At 40.9% G+C, this 22,855-nt stretch overlaps 1 protein-coding gene across 1 annotated transcript; it reads left to right on the top strand.

The window, feature by feature from the left end:
• The first annotated feature begins 8,019 nt into the window (after positions 1-8,019).
• On the top strand, positions 8,020-21,936 carry LOC141933828 (uncharacterized). The gene is made up of 12 exons (XM_074848895.1): positions 8,020-8,254; positions 10,793-10,914; positions 11,475-11,523; positions 11,808-11,851; positions 11,991-12,649; positions 14,469-14,574; positions 14,855-15,001; positions 15,204-15,264; positions 15,500-15,666; positions 15,749-15,859; positions 16,935-17,046; positions 21,734-21,936. The coding sequence occupies exons 1-12, from the start codon at positions 8,020-8,022 to the stop codon at positions 21,934-21,936; spliced, it is 2,016 nt and encodes a 671-aa protein (XP_074704996.1).
• Positions 21,937-22,855: the final 919 nt, after the last annotated feature.

Raw genomic sequence — 22,855 nt, 5'->3', positions numbered from 1 at the left:
AGAGCCAGCAAGAGGCCTCTATTCACTGAAGCATTGTATGCACTCATCCATTGTATGGATGCACAGGCTTAAATTAAGGTCACACCCAGTAACAATCCCTATAAGCTGCAGGAAGGCAAAAAGGGAAATTTTCAAAGGCATGAATGCCAGGAAGCAGAATGGTTCAACCTTGAGATTCAGAAGTGTGGGGATGGTAGACAAAAGGAGGAGTAGCTGATATTTATAGCAAGATGTTCTAAGGACGCTCAGAGTGAGAGACAGCTGTCTTATTACGGGGCTCTTCTGCGTACCCAAGACATCTGCAGGGAGCTGGCAGGTGTGACACAGCCCTCACAGACTTGCACTGTTCAAGGGGCCGTGGGACATCCAGCTCATCTAAAATAACAAGATGTCTAGGCACGAGAATAAGCCATAGCTCACGTGACAGAATCTGTACCACGTAGCCACTTGTGTTCTCCAACACTCACATTTAAAAGCGACCTTCTACGAATCCTTTGAGATTAATAATTAATTGTAAAACAACATTAGGGAACGCAGGGAAATCCTCGCACATCAGATTTGTTTCAACGCGAGATTTCTACACCCTCTTATATATATTCCCCTTGATGCTGCTCCTTGCTGATGTCCTTTTGGATCTCATGGGTTTTGTTTGCTGGGAGTTTCCTACGGTCTAATTCACAGCACCATCTAGTGATAGAACTTGGGATACCAGGAACAAAATTTTATATTGCTCACTCGGTTTCGTTTTTTAATTGTTGCAAATTAAAAGATGATGAAAAGTTAAATACAAATAGATACTCAGCGAGCGAGTGGAAGTGGAACACTGAGACCAACTTACTGTTTTGGTTCCCTGGTTGCACCAAGAATGTTGAAGTCCCTGAAGAGAGCTCACTGGGTCAGTCAAAATGCTTTATTGAATGTAGGGATATATTTTTTAATATGTTCTTAAAATTCAATTTCTTTTACGAAAAAAATACTTTAAAATGTTTCTTAAAGAGTCAGACCAAGGTACTTGCATTTTTCCCTGTGCTTTCTGCTCAAATCTCCTTCAACCAAAATAACTACAGAAATTCACAAAAGGCAGCCTAAATCTGCCTTTAACAAGGAACAGAAAGTGCTGAGCCCTGCTTCGAAATTGCTTCACACTGATACCCTGTAGCTACAGTTAGATGCTGGTACTCCACAATCTGAAGGCTGGTTGAAAGATGAACCATCTGTGGATTTCAGAGCACAGTCAGTTTGCAAATATAACATTAAATTTTGCTTTAGAGATATTCAGTGTACACACAAATGGATGTGGATGGCTTCCCCCCACCCTGTGCCAATTCCTCCGCATAAGCAAAAATATCTGGTTTTCATTTTAGAAGCAAAGCCCCTCAGAAGCCCCATAGGTTTGGTTTACACTGTTTCTGTCTTTCTACATTCAGTTAGTCCAGCCTAGCTGAGGCACAATAACCCATCACTCCTCAATCATCGCTCATGTCTGAACCTAAGAGCTAAATGTATGTTGTTTCTAAAGGCTTCAGTGCTCATGATGAAGGTATAAAAAATAATGCCAAGAACAAACATTCAAGAGCCCTGTTCTCGGTAGGTGTAATTCTGTACAGTCCTACCAAAATACAACAAGAACATGGCCCAAGAACTGAGTAAATTGAAATATCTTAAACACTTTATTCTCTTCCTTAGTTTCTAAAAAGGATTTTGCTAAATGTCAGATTTCCAAATGACAGTGAGGTAATGAGGCACATGTGAAAGTTTCCAACCCTGCGACTTCCAGCAGTAACAGCATACAGTCGGGGAAGGTGGTCAGTCTTATCACCAGAGACATCCCTACCTCTCCAAGTATGAGGAAATGCTCTTCCCCACCTACAGTCATGATGACTCACCCCTTTGGAAAGAATGCAGAGCGCTCAAGAAAATAGAGGGGAAATGGATGAGTACTACAAACAGATTCCCAGTCCCACAGTCTGCCAGGACGGTCCCAACACATTAAAAATACAGTAAATCTAACCTGTCTATAGGACATGAGCTACAAACCTGCTCGTGCCTGCAAACACAGACCAATTTTTGCTAACTTCCGTCAGCCCACTCAACAACACGAACTGAATCATTTCTCTCCAGAGCTCAGCAACAGGCTTACTGTCAATCACAAGCATGTTTTACTTCATCAGCTACATGTAACAGCAGACTATGATGCGTTTTACTCTCTAACCCCCATTTTAGATCCTCTGGGCAAACAACTATATTCTGTTAACAAACCAGCATCTGCTAGTGCTTTTCAGCTGAGAAACCAGACTTCAGAGTACAGACCCATTCTGTATGGCTCTTCAAGGTTTGCTTTGGCAAAGAAAACAGAAGAGAAAAAAAACAGAGAAAATATCTGGAAATTTTTCTTGCAACATCTTTCCAAGGTCTGTCTGAATAAAATAAACTTTCTTACTGAAAAACTGGTTAAAGCGAGAAGCCCCGTCACAATTCTCCACATAACGAGATTTTTCCCTTTTGTCTTTGTATGTGTATTTGCCTCTAAGTTTAAACTTTGGCCTTGAGCTTTACTGGGTATTTGTGACAGGTATAGGCTGATGAAAATCTATGCCAGAAAACTGATGAATAAACAACCTTAATACCATGCCTCACTAGTGATTTGGAAAGCTGAGAAATCTTGCTTATAGTTTGGGATTAGGTGATCAATTCCATAATGGATTTGTCAAGTCAATGAAATAGAGACATACAGCACAGACAACTCATCATCTGTGCCCATGGGAGGTCACTGTTGCTTCATGGAATGGATCAGACGTGTCAGTTTTAGGTTAACAGCACAGTTCAGATCAGGAACCACCTTCTCTATAGCAGCTCAGAGTTTCTCTCCTTAATTACCTTTTCCAGAAACAAAACAAAAAGCGAGCATACAATTACATATTTTTGCATGGAGACTGATATTTCTCAGAGCTGTACTAAGAAGAAACCAAATCACATCTCCAGATGCCCTAAGGCACTGAAAATGGGCAGATCAGAATATTTTTTTTTCACCCTTGATAGCCTGCCATTCTTCAAGACCTGACCACACAGTTTATAAGAGAACTGAATGTTGTCAACAATTAACTGCATCCGATCACTACGTTCAATGGCATACAGGATGCTAAATGTCACACAGGAGAACCAAGCTTTACTTGTCGTAGTCTGAAGAGGTGCAACCAGTCTGGAAAATTTCTTGGTTCATGCCTGTGGGGCCTGAGTCAAACCAGCAGTCTGACACGAGAGAAATTTCGTCACAGTTGAATAAAAGGTATCTCAGGTAGGTAAAAATAGTCTGAACATGCCATTTCTGTCATCACTAGGGTGCTCCGAATCCAAGGAAAACATTTAGAAGTAACCATGGAGCATCATTAAAGATGAGTCAGTAGCAGCCAATTCTTGGAAATTTAAAATAAAAATCACGCAAAAAGCAACAATGATATTGTAAATTACACCTTCAGTACAGCTGCAACCCACTCTTACTCTCCTGCCTTCACTACACATTGTCATCTACAGTGAAGATCCTTCTGCAGACTTCAGACGATTTCACAAGCTCTGATGCCTTCAGCCCTCAGATACATCACTGTGTGAAGGGGGTGGAGAAACACAGCTGTCTGTACAAAGCAAGTAGCATGACTTCTCCAGGACAGAGATAAGCTGTTAGATCTGAGCAAATAAGCAGGAGTCCTTCTCATACCCTCCCTCCTTAGGAAAGATGGTCATTATGAGGGAAAGCATAGATGAGATGACATCATACAGCATCCCTAAGGAAACATGGAATGCATTTAGAAGGCACAACATATGAAAACTGACCTTGCCTGTGTCCTGTGTTCTATTTCTGTCATCTAAAGGGAAACCAGAGCATGAATGGTTACTGACAGAAAATCATCACCGCTAAGCAAAAATACATCGCCTTTCACCCAGCATAGCTAAGGATCTCAAAGCCATAGGAAAGCCGGTCATCGGCTACCAGAACAGGCATTCTTAGGAGATCTGAATGACTCGCAATGCAGTTTTGTACTGCAGCAAGAGGTAAGTAGAGTTCATATTTCATGGTCATCGAAATGACTAAGAGCTGCTCAGGTTTTCTTGCTCAGCACTGACATCTGTCATTATAGTTTGTTTCTTTTCAAGCATCATATACAGGCCACTGTCAGCAGACATCCCAGAAGCAATTACCCACTGGCCTGTCTCGGCATAGCTAATTAGATATTCCTGTTTACTACGAAAATGTGAGACAAACTTGACAGCAACGTCACAACCCCATTTCCCTGCCAGCATGGATGCAAGCTATCAGAAGTACGCACATCCAGAGAACAGCACCATTTCAGCTTTCCCATGAGGACACGCCAACGGAACCTCTCCAGCAGAGCAGTGCTTCCCAGGAGAGACGCAGAAGATGGAAAATTTCACACGTGTTCTGCGCTAGTTCCGAATTTTACACAGCTTCACTATTCAGTGAGTGCCTTTTAAATTAGTAGTCATCCATTTAGTTCAAGACCTATTTACACAGTACAATGTTTATCTTTAAGAGAATTATACGCATACAGTTGATATTTTATTTGTATTCTAAGCAGACATTGAAAGCATGTGCAGGGGAAAGCCTTACGCTGGCTTTCTACGTTCGTGCAAATTAAGCCTGCCATCTCCTCATCCCTACATACGTGAAAAAGAATATTAATGAAGGAAAGCTTAGCAACAAAGGATTGCACAGTCAGGTGAGTTAACAGTTGGCAAAACAACAGCATCTAAGGGGAAAGACAGACAAACACCTAACCCAGCAGATGCCGTTAAAGTGGGTGTGTGCACTAAAGAAACATGTAGCAACAAGGGATGAAGGAAGCTAGAGAGCATTCATCCTTCATCCAAAGGTGGAAGAGGAGCTCTACCCACTGGCTGCATAACCTGAAAGTTTACATGGAGAGAGGTTTGCAGAGCTGCCCATCACAAACTAGTTGGAAAGGAATTGCTTTAGTTACAGTTATCCACTAAGAACTTACACATAGCGATGGCAATTTTTGCTGCAAATATTACATCAGGAATCAGAATACCTAAATCAGTATATGAGTAATTACATCAGTATACCTAAAAAGGAAAAAAAAAAAGAATCCCCCAAAGATCTAGCATGCTATTTTTCCTACAGGAAAGTATGAGCAGAAGACAAGAAGTACAAACCAGTCTTTCCTAAAGGCTCAGACAGCTCTGTTTATGACTAAACCTCTGTCTTGACTTCACCCCCTTCCCCAGATGACTGTCACTGAAGACCTCTACCCTAATGTTCATACTTGTATCCTCACTTCTTACATCTTCAATACTTGAAATTTTCTCCCTTTCTTAGACTGGATAGTACAGGGTAGGTTCAAAGGCAGAAACCACTAAAACAGTGGAAGATAATGAAAATATTCTATGTCCCTGTGTAGAAAATACTTTTCCCAGCACAGGTTTCACTGGATAAGCAGCTGAATAGTTCTGTCCATAGCTGTAAGAATCAAGAGACACCAACTGAAGCAGTATCTACAGATCCTAGAAGGCCGTATTTGCAATGTCTCCACTTCCTGCAGATGCTGAAATTTGCCTTACCACGATGTATGCAGGAGGACATGAGGCAGCATTATTAGAGGGTCCAAATTTAAGAGAGCTACTGAGAAGACAGAGATGAAGCTGTAAATGGACAGCTCATTTCCAGTGGTACTTTTTTATATAACAAGGCTCATAAGAGCTATTTAAATTTAGAGTAACAAAGTACTCGCTTAAAGTATCAGGTAGCTTTTGAAGTTGGAATCAGGAGAACAAGATTCCCAGTTAAACAAATGCAAAGCCTTGGAGACCTTTTCTTGTAGTGGCCACATTCCAAGTTTTTTATTTCTAGTTTTGGAAGCCTGCTTCTCATTGCTACAGGGATGCATTCTGGTCCTTTCCAGGGTAGTTCCAGCTTTCACTGTGAATGTAATAGCATATTATAAACAAGCATTGAAAAGTATTCAACTTATGGGTTGGAGTATGGAAGAGAACAGAAAGATGAGCAGTCTCCAGTGTGATTTACTGCCCAATAAATGCAATGATTCACCACAGTAATTTCCTGTTTGCAGTAGGCCAGATTCTCCCACCTATACAAGTGTTGAGTAGTTCCTTAAATAATGCCTCATCCGACTGATTTGAACAGCACCATTTACAGAACAACATACTGTTTTGTGTCACTAAGGAACTCGACCCTGGCTCCAGCTTGCCCTAGTCTCATACAGTCAACAAGGCAAAGTGGGAAAATAGAAGGAAAATATTTACCACAGCAGAGCAGAACGTGTCCTTAGTTAAAAATAGACACTCTTTGGGGCTATCTCCATGTCAGAAGGGTAAAGAACCTTTTAACTTCTGAAATATCCTTTAACAAATCACTTAAGCAAACCGGTTACAATCCACTAAGGAAGACACTGGAATATTGGCTCACCACATGCCCTTAGTCCCAGAACACGACCTACAGAGCCCTATGGATTTTGCAGGAATAAAAGAGCACTGCCTTGTCCTTGTTAGCTGAAATCATGGGCAGCCGTGCAAAAATGTGGATGCATCAGCCATGCCTCTCCCCTGTGCATTCATGTTTTTCAGATCCAAATGCAGTAACGTTACTAGATATAGAATCTGTGGGGTAGGGAGCCAGGTAACAGCCCTCCCAGTGCTACCTCAATACAGACTGGTTCCTCACTCTATCTTGTTCTACAGGCGTCAAATCTCCCGGCTTTGATCAATACTTAAATAATTCTTTCAACATTCCTGAGACTGGAGTTATTACGCTCAGTTCAGAGAAAGGGGGAGACAGAGCGTTGTGCAGGTCCATAGAGAGGAGTCATTATCCAGTTTAAACTAAAACACATATGTAACATTGCTCTTTTAACTTGCTTCAGAAAGTCTGGCTGCTTTCTGCTCAGACTGATAGACAAGATAATACTGCTTGGGAGTAAAGCTGGAATGCTTTCCAAGGCACAGCTAAGGAAGCTGCTGCATTTGATAAGCATTGTAGACTTTTTTCAAAATAGCTATTTGGGAGAAATATCTGCTTATTAAGTTGAAATGACATAGCCCACAAGGAGGACTGTACTTCCCAGGGATGTGAGAATGAAGTTTAAACCTGGTACCGAGGTCTCATTTTGACAAGGAAATAGACTTCCTATAAGGCGTACCCATCCAAACAGAGTCTTAATCCTATTGAGTTTTAATAGTTGCACCTGTCACAACATTTAAGAATCCTTCCTTGCTAAAAAAAACAAACCCCAAACCCCCACACAAACAGAAACAATAAATGGAGCACATAGCACTTCTCTCTCTTCACAGATTCAAAGCTGTGCAGATCGTGGATGTCTTTCCTTAGCTGAAATTTTGTGTTTAAGGGAAGACTATTTATTTTTGCTTCATGGAGGTTGTGGTCAATAGGTCCTTCTACACGGCCTTGGAAAAACTGACCTTTTTTTTGAGAAAAGAATTCACAAAACATTTACTTCAGAATTAGTTGCTTGTTCACATAATCCTGTTAACTAGTCTAATTCAGAGGCTGCTTTTCCCTAATCATGCCATTTGCAGTAACCAAAGTTTAATTTTTCTATTCCATATCTAAGGAAAAATATTTTTCAACTTGTACTCAATCTCTTCTCGGGAAAAGTAATTTCTTCATCATCTGCTGCAGATTGTTAGGAAAGAGGGTGGAGCCTTCCCAGGCTGACGTCCTTCAAGCCATACCTGAGTATAAAGAGCAAGGGAGAATTGCAGCCAAGAAACTCTCAAAAGCTGTTTCCAGTGACTGCTGGGATTCCCAGGCCGGCTGTGTTCTGCCACCCCTATAACTTGCTGCTAAAAAAGAAGAGGGAAGCTGGACCCAGTTCATAGTGGCTAATTACATTGGAGAGTTAAATACAATTACCATGTTCTCAATGTGAAACTGGATTGATTTTTTTCTTTTTTTTAAACACAACTGAAGCTTTTTTCCTCCCATCTTTTTCTACACACACAGTGGTAATGTTGCAAACAGCCTGCATGAGTCCTGAACTACTGGTCAATCAAAACAGTGAAAATGAAATCTGTGGCTATAGTCCAGGCCAGGGATCTCCACTGCCTGGAGAAACTGCCAGTCCCAAAAGCTATTTCCAACAGAGCCCATCGTTGCCAGACTCTGGATTAACTGAATTTAATGTTGCAAGTCCCAAGATCTACCCTCCTTCACGTAAGCCTCGAGAGATGTCTGCTCCCGCTGGTAAGATCAAATCTTTATTCATATTTTCTATTTTATGCAATACTATTTTGCTGCTTTTGCAAAGTGATAAATTACACTGACTTGCAACTCCTCTTGTGCTAACAGAGAGCTGTGCTAACAGTAGCACATATTGAGCTTCTGTGGCAATAATATTGAAGATGTACGGCACATCCTTCTACTCATGTTCTGGTTTTATTTTGTTGTGATCTGCTGCTGAAGTCAGAAATTACTCTGTTTTGTAAAGGATGCTCAGTATTCTATCATTTCTGTCTCTCTCCAGCATTTTGCTGCTCATTTACACTCTGAATTGCAAGTTCGGTTCTGATTCTAACAGCAGGGTACTAGATACGACCTTCTGAGTTATTAACATTACGAAGTCACATGAAAGTGTGTTTGGTGAATCATTGCCTTTGCCAAGTTCTTCAGTTTCAAGGATACATCTGGGCATGTAATCTGATCCGTCATACAGCAATTTTATTGGAAAATAGCTTGAAAGATAATCATACATTAGCAACATTGGTTTTTTATAAAGCTTTTCAGAGAGGCCTTTAAAATACTCTACAAAGAGTAAATAATTCATCATCAAAACACCAGTCTAAAAAAGGAATCTTTCCCATTTCTAGAGCCGTCCGAGAAATAAGCTATGTTTTTCGAGGTCCCAGTGTTTTAATTATTCAGTGAGAGGTTAAACATTCAGCATTGCCAGAAATCTTGGCACAAAATGGCAATTCACTATATATTCAAAATGTACTATTTGCCACTCAGGATTCAACATCCTCCTGCTGAAGGGGTGTCAGTCGCTCACTGCCTGAAGCAGGGAAGCGAAACAATATCACACAGCTAGAAACCACATCTTGTGTGGCTGGTTTCCATGCCAATATTGCCTACTTTGAGACATCCCAAGTTTGGGGAGGCGCACCCTTCCCGCATGTTGAGCTCCTGCATTTCTCCTCCACAGGGCTCAGCCAGCCAGACTCCAGCAGCTGCCAGAGAGCACACACAGACTTTGGTCAGGGAGGAATATTGGTACTGACACCTCATGTTTTACTTCACGCTGACTGCTCCTGTAATAGGAACTGCTTGCCCAAGCTGAATACACCTTTTTCATCATAGGCTGCCGTGTTGTTTAATCATAAGTGTGTTTTAATCACAACTGTTGCTTTCATTCCTCATGCCATGAGCTGCGCTAGGAAGAGAAGCTTCTCTCTGCTCCAGCAAGTATTGCTGCTGGATGACTCCTTATTCTCAGTAGCCCACACTCTGACTCCCAGCACTCAGGCTTCTTTGGAACAGTGGCCTTCTATATGGTGCATTTTACATGCTAGCCAATTGGGAAGACCCTGAGCTAATGCAAAAAAGCTATCGTTTTGTAACGTCTATAGCTGTTACTGAATGCATTCTATACAAAGACAATAATTCTCAAGGCTGGGGGCGGGGAGGGGGGGCACAGTGTTACATAAAAGGTATTTCAAAAGCCATGCATTTAAACTCCTAATCCAGGCAAGCCTTTCAAGTTTGGGGATTCAAGTACAAGATGCAAGAAGACCTAACACAAAACAATTACAGAGCAGCTTGTTTTGACGAAGACAAGCTTGTTTGGACAACTATATATATTCTCAAATAACTATTTCATTTCACTACAGAAAATCATTGCTTCCCTTTGAATCACACCACATTGACTTCCAAACACACCAAGAACCATTGGAGAAAGACATTGGACATAGCATCACTATCTCGTTTCTGAAACAATTCTGTTCCTTATTTTTCCACCGATACCAACATGACAAACCACAGGACAGGAAACTGCAAAGACAGATTTACTGCAACAGATGAAATTTAGAACATGAGTAAGAGGGGCAGTAATCTGAACAGTGTTGACATATTCCCCAAAAACAATCATGTGCTCTAAGGCAGTACGGCACCCCTGAGCTGAAGGGCACCAAGAAAAACTGTCAAAGGCCAAGTCTCAAGACAGTATGTTTATTTCTTCACCACTGAAAGCTCTAAGTCAGAAACATCCAACTTATTTTCCTCCTTCTTCCCAACCATCCATCCAAATTTCCTTCTGCATTGCTACCCTGCCCCTATTGTCTTCTTTCCAGCTTCAGTGGCATATTTACACTTGGGACAGTCTCTCCTCTTCCTTCACTCAAAACTCAAACCATCCCTGCACACTAAAAATTTGACAACAGCCTTCAAGTGGTAATTTGCAGGTTAACTCAGCTCTCTGCTTATGCCCTCAGACTGAAGATCCCAAAGCCAGCCTTAGGGTTTGCTGCTGTTTTGCTTCTTAAGAAAAGAATTCCCTTTGTGAGGCACCACAATCTGTTATAGCCTGAGAAGCAATGCATTAAATTCATTGTTAAGCAGGAAGTAGGCCAGAGCTAAGGAACAGCTAGGGTGACGTGGAAATTTCCCACAACTGATGATGAACATCAGAATCACAGACCATCTCTCAGGGTGACCTCATACTCCCACTATTCTATAATAGCTCAGAGAATTATGGTTTCTTTAAACATCATGTTATGATTTTTCCAGACTCTGGACTTAGCTCTGATCCCCCTCAGAAGCGCTACATGGGCGTGAGAGTAAAGATGCCAGTACGGGAATTACTGAGAAAAATTCGGCTTTCCAAAGGTCTGGACCCAGCTCACAGCAAGGTGAGGACTCTTCCTGAGTTTAGAAAGGTTGTTCCCAGAGGTGGAGCATCCTGGTGCACACACATCACACTCCCACTCTGCCAGTGTTCTGGAGAGGTTACACCTACAGCTGCTGCCTCTTCCACCCACCAAATTAATGCTTTTGATGAAGGTGGAGAGTACACCAAGTTTTAAACAGGCTGAGGGCCTGTGCTAGAAACATTTCTAAGACAGTGACAGCAAGGACCCATTTGTGCTCTGGATACTATGCATCATGCAATCAAGCCAAAGATGGCCCAAGAACCAATAACAATATTGCTCTAGCAACCCAGATTTCTGAACAGCCTGCAAAAACAGCCCAAGAAACTGGTAGACTCCCAGATACCTGGTCTGTTTTAAAGATCTTTGTAAGGCTGTCATGAATGACCCACTCATGGAAATTTATTCACCTGCATTCTCTCTGTGCAAAGTGCATAGCGCAGGACACAATTTACTTTGTTCACGTTACAATATTTACCACTGTTTCATCTTCTCTTACGTGCAAGCATCTCAAATTGAGTTGGGTGTTTTTGTCTCCTCAGGAAGCCTCATTAATGAAGACGGTAACCAAAGGATCCTCAGGAAAAACAGGTTAGGAAACTCCTCTCTTGGTAACAGAGCCTCCTTTTCTAGTAGGATCATCGCTGTTAGGCACCCAAAGAGCTGGACCACTTCTCACCCACAGTCAGTGACCCACGCTGGTTCCTAGCTCCCTTTAAATTACAGGAGCAGGACAGCTCTGCATCACCACCATGTACGTCTTATCTATCTGTTATCTGGGACAAAATTTCTGACAAGACTGTCTTCTGCATGTGTTTTACCACCACTTCCCCCCTCAACTCAGAATAGCTTGTTTCTACCTTTCTTTCCAACAGAGAAGAGAAGAGTTCACCCTTATACAGAGAAACAACTTAGACAGGTATGCATAACACCTTCAACTCCGTGCTGCCAGCCTCCTCAGGCGTATTTCATGTTATATCACTGAGTGAGAACAGGACACTTCATGTCTGATTTCCCTCCCCCATCTTCCGCCCTCCCCATTTTTGTTGCTGTTTCAGAGCAAGCAGAACGTTGGGCAAACACTAAAAGGCTTAGAGGACCTTGATATCCTGGTGGAGGTACTGCAGGAAGATTTGAACAAAAGCCAGTTGAAGAAGGAGTCTCTGCGTTCTGTGCCAGATGGCTCTTGGCAGGGCTTCTCCACAGATCTGCAAGCTTCTTGGTGGGAAACTGGAGGAAGCAAGCAGGCAGCTGGTGGCCTGCAGGAAAGACGCCACAGCTTAACCAAGTTGCGTTCGTACTGCTGCTTTAAAGATTTCAACTCAGTATTGCGGGGAGAGGTAGAGACTTCTTTTCATCATGCTCAGAAAAACATGCAGGAGTCCAGCGCACCAGGAATATTCTCAAGGACAAGCGAGAAGGAGAGCAGCTGGTGGATACAGGATGCATGTACAAGTACCCAGAAAGATTTCCCGAGGCATTCTTCACAGAACACATCTCCACACTTTAACCCATCAGGAGGCTGTTCAGAGGGGCTTCTGGAAGCTAACACAAGTTCTCCAGACACTGGGCGACCTTTGAAGTCGACCCCAATTTCTTTCACACAGCAGGATCTCTCTGCCATCTCTTTCTTCCAGTTCCAGCTACACAGGGAAGAAAGTTTACTGAGAAATATCCCAGCAGACAAACTGCTGGCACCTGATGAAAATGGCAACAGGTCTCCAATTTTTCTGTTGAAATATATTGATTTCTATTTCCTGGGGCATCACTTGTCCTGAGGCTTTGCTCTAACTTCAGCTGCTAGTTTTGGGCACACCTGTAAGCAAAGGCTTCCTTGCTCAATGGGAAACTCAAACTTGCCTCAGTACGCACAGTTTTAAGCAGATGGTAAAAATAGAAAGTTTCCATATTTGCAGTAGTATTGCCAAACTACAGCTGACATCAGGACAAATTCAGTGTTAAAAATATTTAAAACTGAGTTGTATATGTGGGTATTCACAAAAAAAATTAAAGTCAAGCAAATCAAGTAATTGCTACTGAAGAAAAAAAAGATATGCAAAAAGGATCTTTTCCATGCTGCAGACACTCTCAGGATAATTACTTGTATTATTAGCTGGTAATAAAAATGGGTGGGAGGATTACACCAAAACATACATACGCTGCTAGTCTAGAGCATAGACTTCCAAAGAACTGGGAGTGGCTGTTTTATTAGAAATTAAATGAAAGCAAGGGTTTTACTGATCCCATTTTCCCTAGAATAGCACTTGTATAGAGAAAATAACTGTTTATTAAAAAAATTAAAATATCTTATTAGATTCTATACAGTTCAGCTAGTTTGGGGAAGCTGGTATCAAATCAGATTGACAGAAAGCATGACATAACTTATAAAGTGTCCTAGTCTTGACGGGAAAGAGATTAATTCCTGTTGATATAAACAATCCTGTTCCCAACTTAAGGTATTTACAACCCATGCAGGGAACGCCAAGCACAGCACTGTCCTCCTCTGTGCAGTACCATGTTCCATTCAGAATAATGATTTTCAGTGCAATAATAAAGTTACAGACTTCACTTTTCAGCAACAACGTAACTGTAACTGAGTTACAATAAGCCACCCAGCTTCCATATTTCCTGCATGTTTTTTAAGCAATACAGAAAAAAAATTCTCACATGGGAACAAAATCAATCGCAATTAAGAAATTAAGACATCTTTACTACCATGTTTGTGTAAAATTCACAAGCAACAGTTTCTCTTACCTCTATGAACAAGTATTTAAACATCAGATTACATGCTCAAAAGAACATATGAAGGCAGCACTACACACCAAATTGGTTAACTCCGAGTTCTAACGAATGGTGAACGATATTAGTTACCATGTCAGAAACCCACACCAAAACAACCCCAAATCAGACCCCCAGAAATCACAGTGTCAGAGTTAGACATCTTCAAGGATATCATGTTACAAGACAAGGGGGAAATAAGTAAAATCAATCAATTAATTCTTCCTCCAGGAGTAAAGGAAGACATGCACAAATTTACAAGAAAAAAAAAGTCTTTTTAAGGCTGAAATTTAGGAGAAACACTGGTACTATTTTGAGTAGTTCAGCAGGACTGAATACACAGAAGGAATCGAGCTCTCCTCTTCCTTCACGGGACTGAACTACAGTTTGGAAATACTTCTTTTAAGTGTAAGAGGAGGGTTTCTATTCTTTCAATTTTTAGTTATCTTATACTCTTTTCCCTGTATTGAAGGACACTTTAAAAAAGGAGGAGGGAATAGAGATTGTTAGCAAAAAGGAATCATGGAGTAGTTCTTGGAGAGGAGAGGAATGGCATAATAGCAAGAAGGGAGGACTAAGAAATCCTGGCAAAATCAGCAACTCTGTTATTAACATAGAGACTAAATGCTTAAATATCACAAGACTTCAGTATTTGTGACCCTTAACACTTCATGCTTTAAAATAATTCTCACTGCTACTTTCGAGTATTTTAACTACTGCTTTATCTTCTAATTGTTTAAAACTCTGTTCTATTCCAGACTGCTGCACAAGGCTGTTGCTCAGGGAAGAAGAGCTCTGACTTACGCACTTGCACAGAGATTTGCATCCCTAAATAAGATCAATGAGAAGGATGCAGAGAAACGGGTAGGATGCTAGCTTGCCAAGAATAGGGTAATTGTCTATCACATACAAACATCTTTCAAACCCCAGCCAAGCACTAAGCATCCTTTTGGACAATGTGGGGCTACTGTCCTCGCAAAGAGGGGAAAACACGAAGGAAGTGATCTGTATACAGCAAGTATTAGCACAACTGGGAACAGAATCCAGAGTCCCAACTCCCCACCTCACTCTCTAACAACCACTGTTTTTTTTAAAAACTATGTTTGGGAGAAGCTCATTGTGAAATGCATTCTTCTCTTCTTAGACTGCATTACATCTTGCTGCAGAGAAGAACCAACATCTGATGGTGAGTGACCTGATATCCCTAGGAGCTAATGTCAACGAACAGGACAGTTTTGGGAAAACTCCGCTCCATCTGTGTGCAGAGAACGGCTATTTGAGAGTTTTAGAGGTAAGTTGGTCATTTATGTTGTACGAAGACGCATCAGAGCCAAGATAAAACGCATGTTCTTTTGTTTAAAATAAACAAGGGTTTTTCTATACCTGAAAATTAGCTTTGGTCTGATGTGGTTAAAGCAAGATGGAGTTGGGGGAGGAGGGGGTATTTTGGCAGTGTTAAAAATCAGGGCTTATCTCAATCATCTTCATTTCAGGTTTTGAGAAACTGCAAAAACAATGGCGTGTATGTGGAAGTGAATCTGACTGACCATTACGGTAAGAGAAAAAGCCTAACCACATCGATGCTTAGTGTACACTCCAGAAGTTTCAGACTACAGATTTTATCTAGGCCAAAGAACGTTCAATATCATGTTTAAAATTAAAAGTTCTGGGAGAAGAGCCAATCAGTATTAACAGGGCACCCCCTTCCGATTAGCCAGGTGTGGGATGGTTTACTCCAGCGAGGTGTTCAAGCACTGGATTTATTTGACTTTTCTGTGGTTCTGTTCAGGTTTAACACCGCTACACTGTGCTGCTCTTGCCCACACTGTCTTAGTTACAGAATCTCAAAAGACTGACATCAATACTGACATGGGAAGGTTTCTCAGACTACGCAAAGATCAAATTCTTGAGGGAATTAACTGCTTATTACAAATGGGAGGAAAGCCTGAGTTGCAGGTGAGGACCGGCAGCAGGCTGTTTACTGTGGCCTTAGGTTTTCTTATTCTTTTGCAATCACAGGTTTCACTGTCTTTCACAGGTACTAAATTCACATCAAATTACCACTACCTGTTTAAAAATTGAGGAAAACACGGAACTTATGTGTTTGCTTCAGACTCATAAACCTAAGGGACAGAACATTCTTCAAGAGGTAACTATCTGTAGCTACTTTTACACAGGCTCTAGCGTTCATACCCAAGAAACTAAATGCAGTAATACAAGCTCTATCATCTTGTAATCACAGTAGCTGATGCTCCCAGCCTTGCCCTGTCTTGCATAGGGCAGAAAATCCCCTTTTCAGGGAAAAAGCACTGCACAAGCTCTGATCACACTTGGTCCCATCCCAGCTCTAGGACTGCTATATTTGCTATAACTTAAAGCAGTCCAGTTGTGTGCAGGTGTGAGCAGTATGCTGTCCCCAATCCAAACTCCTCCTAGCAACAATGCCTTCATTTCCAACATTTTACAGCACACCAAGCCAGGTAGAGGCAACATCAGGAGAATTCTTCCTCTGCTGATAAAGGAATGCTACAGGCCCAAGTACTGCCACTATATTCAGTTACCTTCAGCAGCTTCTTAAAAGAGCTCATTTTCTCTGTTCCTTTGCACACACATTCAACAACAAAACTACCCAAAAACTGCACTACTCAGCCAAAACGTAACCAGATTATCCAGCGGGTATCAGCATCTCTGGCTAAATTTGTGGTGACAAGCCACAAACATCAGAAAGCAGAAGCTTGAGTGATTAACAGTGAACTAAGTTTCCAAGGTGAAATTCTGCCCTATTGAAATAAGGCAGTATCTGCCATAGATTCCAGTATTCTTGTCCAAGATTAAGTAAATATTCAGTTCTTAAAAGTTACAGTCCTTTTACCTTTTTTAGGATCTTTGTTGACTCAGTCAGATCAGAGCTCCCACCAGTGTGCATGTACAGAAAGCAATAGTATAATAAGGATTCGATTAGAAATACAGACTTAAAGCTACATTTCAAGTCATTTAGGAACCATCTTAACCGTTATGTTCTGTAGGAGATAATACACAGTAAAAGAAAATTATTTCAACCCATCTTATTACAGACTGAACTATTAAACATGCTACCCTCTCCAATCTTATGGCAAGGGGAAGAATCTAGGCTTCGCATGTCAAAACCAGTACAAGTCCTTGCCACAAAGCCTGCATCACTGTTAATGCTGGAAATTCACTGTTTGGTTTCTTCATCTCCATAGAGTTACAGTTTGCTGGATGCTCCGAGAAGAATGCCCAGTCCCTCATCACCAGATAACTTCTCTGAACTTTTTCCCGTGTCATCTTCAGACCTGTTTGACATAATTCTTAAAGGTATTTTGTGGTAGGAAACTGATTTTGCCTAGGTGGGGTCTTTGTAACTCAACAGCTGTAACGTAGCAGCTAGCCCCAGTGCCTTCCCTGCATTATTAGATGACAATTAATCATCAGTTCACATGGAACTGATGGAAGAGATGCCCAGCAACTTATAATAGACTTGGGAGTTCTGCACAGAATCTCTTCTGCTTGCTAAGCTCCTTACTCATCCAAAACCAAGTAGAGAATAGGGCAATATATGGCATTAGAAGGAACACTGAGCATGTAGACTGAGCTGAATATTTGTTGGTTTATTGCCTTCCAGGGAAATGCTGATAAGGCTTATTATCTGCATCTGATGGTCCACGTGCTGCAACTGTTGCTGAAGAATAGACAGAACAGACAGTAAAAGTCTTCAAATGTATTACAGCTTGAACTGCCTGTTGAAAATATCTCCTCAGTACACAGAATTAAAGAGTAAACTAATAAATGGGAAAACTCTCAAACCAGGGTTCAACAGTATTAGGCATTCAGTGTTAAACACTCCAGTCAATGAATAGGTCTCAGTTTTCTCAAAGCTGAGCACTTGTACTTCTCTTTTGAAGTCCATGTGAGTTGCAGGTGTTCTACATTCTGAAGCTTTGACAATTTTTTAAAGCAGGTGCCTAGCTTAAGAAAAAAACCCTTAGCCATTCAGAGTCTAATCTTGTGGGTACCAGTGCAGGTTTAGTCTCTACAGTCCAAACTAAACCTTCAGATGTGCTGAAAATCTCAGGCCATATGTACTTTTAAACACGAGCTACGGGAACTCAGAATCTGATGGGCTATATTTAACACTTTCTGCAGTCTAGCACTGAATTTGTCACGCTTTAAGGCAGTCTTACTAGAAAAAAAAAAATCCCTCCAAAATAAAAACATACCCACACACTGTTACTGAGCATGTTTTTTCAACAAAAATTGAGCTCTTTATTTATGCAATCAGAATTTGCCACAATAATGGATTGTAGGTGAAGTCTGGGACAGAATGTATTTTGAATCAGTTCCTTTCACTCTGGGTGATCTAACAGAAGAATATACCTTTATAAAATTTAAGTATATAACAACACATTAGAAGGATAATTTTTATACTAAGCAATTTTGCAAATTAGAAGAATAACAAGGAGCTTAAATTTTTCTGTGCTGCCAAATATCTAAGTAATCAGTAGAATTCCTGTAAATTAGATAATTATTGTCAAAAAAAACCCAAACAAACTTCTCTTCCCAGACTTAGTATCATTTTATTTTAACTTCTGATTGTGAATTAGCTGGTTTCTATGAAACTTCCCTGTTTGCTACATACGGAGCAATCTACATTTATAGAACCTACAGAGTGACTGATCCAGCAATCACCTCACATATGGATCTCCCGTTGAAGTAAATGGGAGATTTTTCACGTGTAACCATTGCAGGATCCAGTATTAAGTACTCAGCATGTTTGGGGAATATTTTTTTAATGAACCCTTTGCATTTTCTTCTTGTAAAAAAAGGTTATTTTCCTCTTATTGGATATCCTTAAGTGTTAAGCTCCAAGAGCTACGTTGCACAACATGAATTAGGTTTTACTGAAAAATTACAGTGTTTAAGTTAATTCCACTGGGATCTGGGTCATACCCTATGTTTCTTATGCCCTGAACAGCTGGATAGTACTCTTCTGGACTTTCTCTAGTCTGAATGAGACATGATACTTCAAAAATTTTAAGTATTTTATAAAAAAAATAAAAATTACTTTTCTTATTCACATGATGAGTTCGATAACACTATGGAATATTCATCCACCCCATTCTATAGGTGTCCCTCGTGTTTTAATCATGTGAAGTCTTTTCTTTTTCCATTTTTATCCTAGGTTTTACTTGGAAATACAAATAGTTTCCTCTCTGATGATTTTTCTCTACCCCCCCCCCCCCCATTACCACTCATTCTTCCTTCATGTTTTCATTCTAACTCACCTCTGTGCTCACAGAACTTTTTATTCATTTGAAGAGAATTAATGAGGATCTAGGTTACTCAGCTTCCATTCACGCGTTTTAAGGATCAGATCCAACACCCACTGAAATTAAAGACTCCTTATTTTCACTGAAAACTGACCAAGAAATCCTGCATCACATACAAAACCAAGAACGAAGCGGTGTGGTGAGCAAATAGAGAAGTGCATCGATAAGCACTCTCAGTGAAGAAAAATGAATTTGCTTGCAGGATATCTTTTAAAAAAGTGGAGAAAACTATTGTATAAGAATACAATATTAATCAAGTTTTCAGTCACACGGAAACCATTCAGGTGAACTGACAGGAACCTTAAGCTATTAGTATATATAATTTACTCAATACACTCAAAGCTGAACTAACTTGTAACGTATATTCTACAACAGTTATACATTAATTGCATTGACATTAGTAGGTACGTTTTACATTGTTTCATTGTTCCTTCCTGTCAATAAATATATTATTTCATGCAGTATGTAACTCACTGATTTTTGTTTACTCCTATAGCCATACTATACTCACAACAGAAGTGACTATCATGAGAAGAGCAAATTAAGCAGACTTCAAAGCTGACAAGTACTTAAGGGTTTAACGCACTCCCTTTAGCTAGGAGCTAGACAACTCTTCTTTCAATGAACTATAAAAATAATTCTCAGCTTTTTTTAAACACTAAAATTTTTGCCTACAACTAACTTATCTGAAAGTCAAAAAGATAATCCGTGGACCTAAGGAGATTAAGTGATATGAGTGTTTGCTGGAAGAGGTGTAGCTTCTCAGCCGTTCACTGTGGCTAACCGCAACAAACTATTCTATACCAAAAGATAATAAAAGAGGGCTTTGAATAAGAACTACTATCCATACAAGTAACTTGCATTTCTACAGCAAGATTTTTTTCTATTTTTTTTTTTCCTTTTTGTGACCAAAGAGACATATTAGCATTTAGATAGAGGCTTTGCATATTCCCTGCTCCTAGTGTGATTGCTACTGCAAGTGATACAACAGCTTTTTACAGACAATTGTTCTCAACAGCTGGGCTGAATAAAAAAATTTTTTAAAAAAATCAAGCAAGTTCTGGGGAGAGGTTTTCTAGCCCAGTAGAAGCTAACAATTTGGGCAGGGCAGCACTGAAATTAACTCTGACCTGTGTGTACAGTGCTAGATAGGCCCAGTGATCTTGATGTTTCAGATTAAAGGCTTTTACTTTGCTTCTCAACATGAAAGGAAAACCTCCCCTGGCAAGGCAGCTCCTTAACCTAGGTCCGTTACTAATTCAGGGCTGCCTCAAAGAAAAGGATAGCATTTACTGAATTGTTAGCTTTACTTCTTTCAGCCCCACACACACTCTACAAGCCTGCCCACAGATCTCTTCAGACAGTCCCAGCTCAAACCTGTTCAGTTAGCAGTGGGAACAGGATCTTAGCAGAAGATTTTACAACACTTAGAATTAATTCAATAATTCGCCCACGAAGGTCTTTAAACCGACTCTGTACACATGAACACCAGCCTGTTTGGGAAATACTCCTGCGTTCCCATGAAATCTTCTTGCACATCAATTACAGAAATTGGCCTCCGTGTTCAGTCCTGGTGCCAACAAGATATCAGGTCACTGAAGTCCAAGGAGCAACCTCTTGGCCTCAAGACATGTTCTGTGCTATATTCACAGAGGCTACTACCATGCCTGGAGCAGAGGGAGAGGAGTTACCATTCTGCACTTGCAGCAGGGCACTGCAGAAGCATCCCCAGGGCAAAACCTGTCCAGCACAGAGCAGAGGTCAGATCTATTCTAAGCTGCACTGACATTATCAACCTGGCTCAAAACTCCCCAGCCCTGGGCCCTTTTCAAAAGTAGCAGCAGGTTCGAGGTGCACAGCTGGACTGTGGCACATCTGGGACCGAGCACTGTGCTTCTGACACCAAAGTACCAGTTGCCAGGCTAGTATTTGTGGTATGACTCCTACAGCTAATTCGTTCTAAACCAGATCACGTGTGCCCTCACAAGCTGTAGTCATGTCTTTGAACTGTGGCGCAGACCATACTGAGAGAAGCTGCTTTCCTTCCTCACCTCCCTTCTCATCCCATATTACAAAACGAGTGCCGTTCACTGGCTTACATGGTTACTTATGTGCCCTGCTCCTTTGAAGATGTACAAGCATTGCCATGCATAATTAAGAGCAGTGTAAAATCTTTGCCACTGAATTAGCAGCAATTCAGCAAAGATAAAAATAAATAAATAGATCAGATCCAGCGCTTGCAGCAGTTCTCAGGGATGCTCCTGCTCAGGAAAGAGGAAACTCATGAGATACCTGTTGTGGATTTGTAAGGGCTTGAAGAAGGCCCTGGCAAGGATGGAAGCTTTACTTTCCTGGCAGGGCTCTCTGATCGACACTGCACATATTTATGATCAGTGATAATCACGAGGCCGCAGATATACATAAAGTGAATGACACGGCAACTCCGGTCTTCAATGAATTTACAGAATTCTACAGTATTCATGGCAGTTTTCTAGGCTTTCCTCGCTAAGTCTTTCCAGAGTTGCATGAAAAGGGATATTTGAGCCAGAGCACTAAAAGTGGAAGCCCAGAAGACAAGTTACAAGTTACAGCAAGGGGATGGATGAACAAATACATCTGTTAAAATAGCCCGAGGCAAGGGAACAGAAACTCTATCCTAGCCGTTACCTCACTAGGACTTTGGCTAAATATTAGATCTTTCTCCCACAAAACCAACATCTCAAGGTTCCAGAGGGAAACAGGACATTGTCACAGATGCTTGGATGCTGCTACTACACAGTCACAAATGCAGCAAGTACTGAGAACAAAAGCCTTCAATGCTAAATCATTGCGCTCTGCTGAACAGCTGTTCTGGTACACACAGATGTATTTCCACTAGCTTCCAGAAGTTATCAGTAACACAGCTACTTCGTATAGTCCACTGTGAATAACAAGGTACAAACATTGCCACCTAGCAGCTCACCTGTATCTATGGAACATACACAAAATAAATTGCAGAGGTGACATGGTGTTGCAAAAGATGAAAAAGTTAGGGAAGATATTTTATGGATTAACAAGAAACTGCATGGCAGACACATGGAAGCTCTTCTAGGTGTTACATAAATTGAAAAAGTAGCAACAACACAAGAATGAGAGCAGAGAGATTCTGGCCCAGAGTTTCAGAAGCATAAAATTTTGCAGGCAACAAGAGAGCCTGTTACAGACCACTAACTCTGGAAGGTGTCTTAAGCAAACAGCTTAGCAAATAGCTCCTCTGGGAGCTACTTTCAGTAGCTAGTGATGGCAGAAATGCTCCAAGCATTCTTCTTTCCTGCTACTTATGCCAAATGGAACAGGACCCAAATTCTTTTTGGCAAAAGGGTAACCCAATCTGGAGGGATCCAACTGCTTTCTGACCCTGTCACACCAGCCTGGTACCACACCAAGACTGATCACAGCAGAAAAATCCACCTCCTGTTTTGTTTTTATCCTCCAAAATGTGTTCTTGAAATCGTGCTTTGCTGCATATCCACAATTACTGCATCAAACACTCCCTAAGGCTGCTGGATTTTGTTTAAACAAGCTATCATCTCCCAGATCCCAAAAACTTAGCTGCGAAGCATATGAACTGTTGCGTGCTAAAACAGATAATGTTAAACAGAAAACAATGCCATGATTGTAAATAAAACACATGCAAGAAAATTAACTACATTAAAAAATTAATTTTAACACACAAACCAAAAGAATTCAAACTTTTAGATGAGGAACCGAGAAAAGAGTCAGGGAGAGGCTGGACACCTAAGAAAACCCTCCACAGC

This window comes from Strix aluco, chromosome 23 (genome assembly GCF_031877795.1).
Source record: "Strix aluco isolate bStrAlu1 chromosome 23, bStrAlu1.hap1, whole genome shotgun sequence".
Classification (NCBI taxonomy): domain Eukaryota; kingdom Metazoa; phylum Chordata; class Aves; order Strigiformes; family Strigidae; genus Strix; species Strix aluco.
This window is presented reverse-complemented; position numbering and strand designations above follow the sequence as displayed.